The sequence below is a fragment of the Anneissia japonica genome, unplaced genomic scaffold (assembly GCF_011630105.1).
Source record: "Anneissia japonica isolate Jap-2015-1 unplaced genomic scaffold, ASM1163010v1 scaffold188342_len569_cov117, whole genome shotgun sequence".
NCBI lineage: Eukaryota > Metazoa > Echinodermata > Crinoidea > Comatulida > Comatulidae > Anneissia > Anneissia japonica.
In genome coordinates, this window is record NW_022685872.1 from 1 (window position 1) to 569 (window position 569).

The following is a 569-nucleotide window of genomic DNA, read 5'->3' on the forward strand; positions in this document are numbered from 1 at the left end:
AATATTAATGGCACAGTATCTGACGTTGATCTAGAAAAATGCTTATACAAGACAATATGGCAACCGTTCAATGCCTGTATGGGAGAGACAACTCTACTTAATGAAGTATTTGACGAAATTGAACAGAAAAAATTACATTCAGTTGAATCAGATGCCATCAAAAGGGCAGAACAATGCGCGCCTTTAATTCGGTCTATATGTGCATCTTATATACGTAATGGCCTGAGGACCGTCGACAAATCAACTTACAAAGTGCATCCTCTTTACGTCGAGCGCTTAAGAGCCATTGCAGGAGATATTTCAACGGAGGATATTCCATTTGAAGAGCTTCATGGAAGACTAGATGAGCTCAAGGAAATAGTACCTGAATTCGAACATGAAATTGGAATGATACGAAATTTGGGCGATAACTTCACAAAAACTCTGCCGGACCCTGGAAGTGCTGTCAAGCTTCTGTTTCGACCAGAATGCTTACCAAGCTATTTCATGGATTCATTGACCACAAGACTTTTCTACAAGGCAGGCACCGATGTTATTGAAAGAGCTGTTAAAAAGGCACTGGAGAAGAA

At 40.2% G+C, this 569-nt stretch overlaps 1 protein-coding gene across 1 annotated transcript; it reads left to right on the top strand.

Annotated features, from left to right (window-relative positions):
• Positions 1 to 8: 8 nt before the first annotated feature.
• On the top strand, positions 9 to 564 carry LOC117113180 (the record flags this gene model as incomplete). The annotated part of the gene is made up of 1 exon (XM_033256462.1): positions 9 to 564. A coding segment is annotated over exon 1 (486 nt), but the record flags the coding sequence as incomplete, so codon positions are not given.
• Positions 565 to 569: the final 5 nt, after the last annotated feature.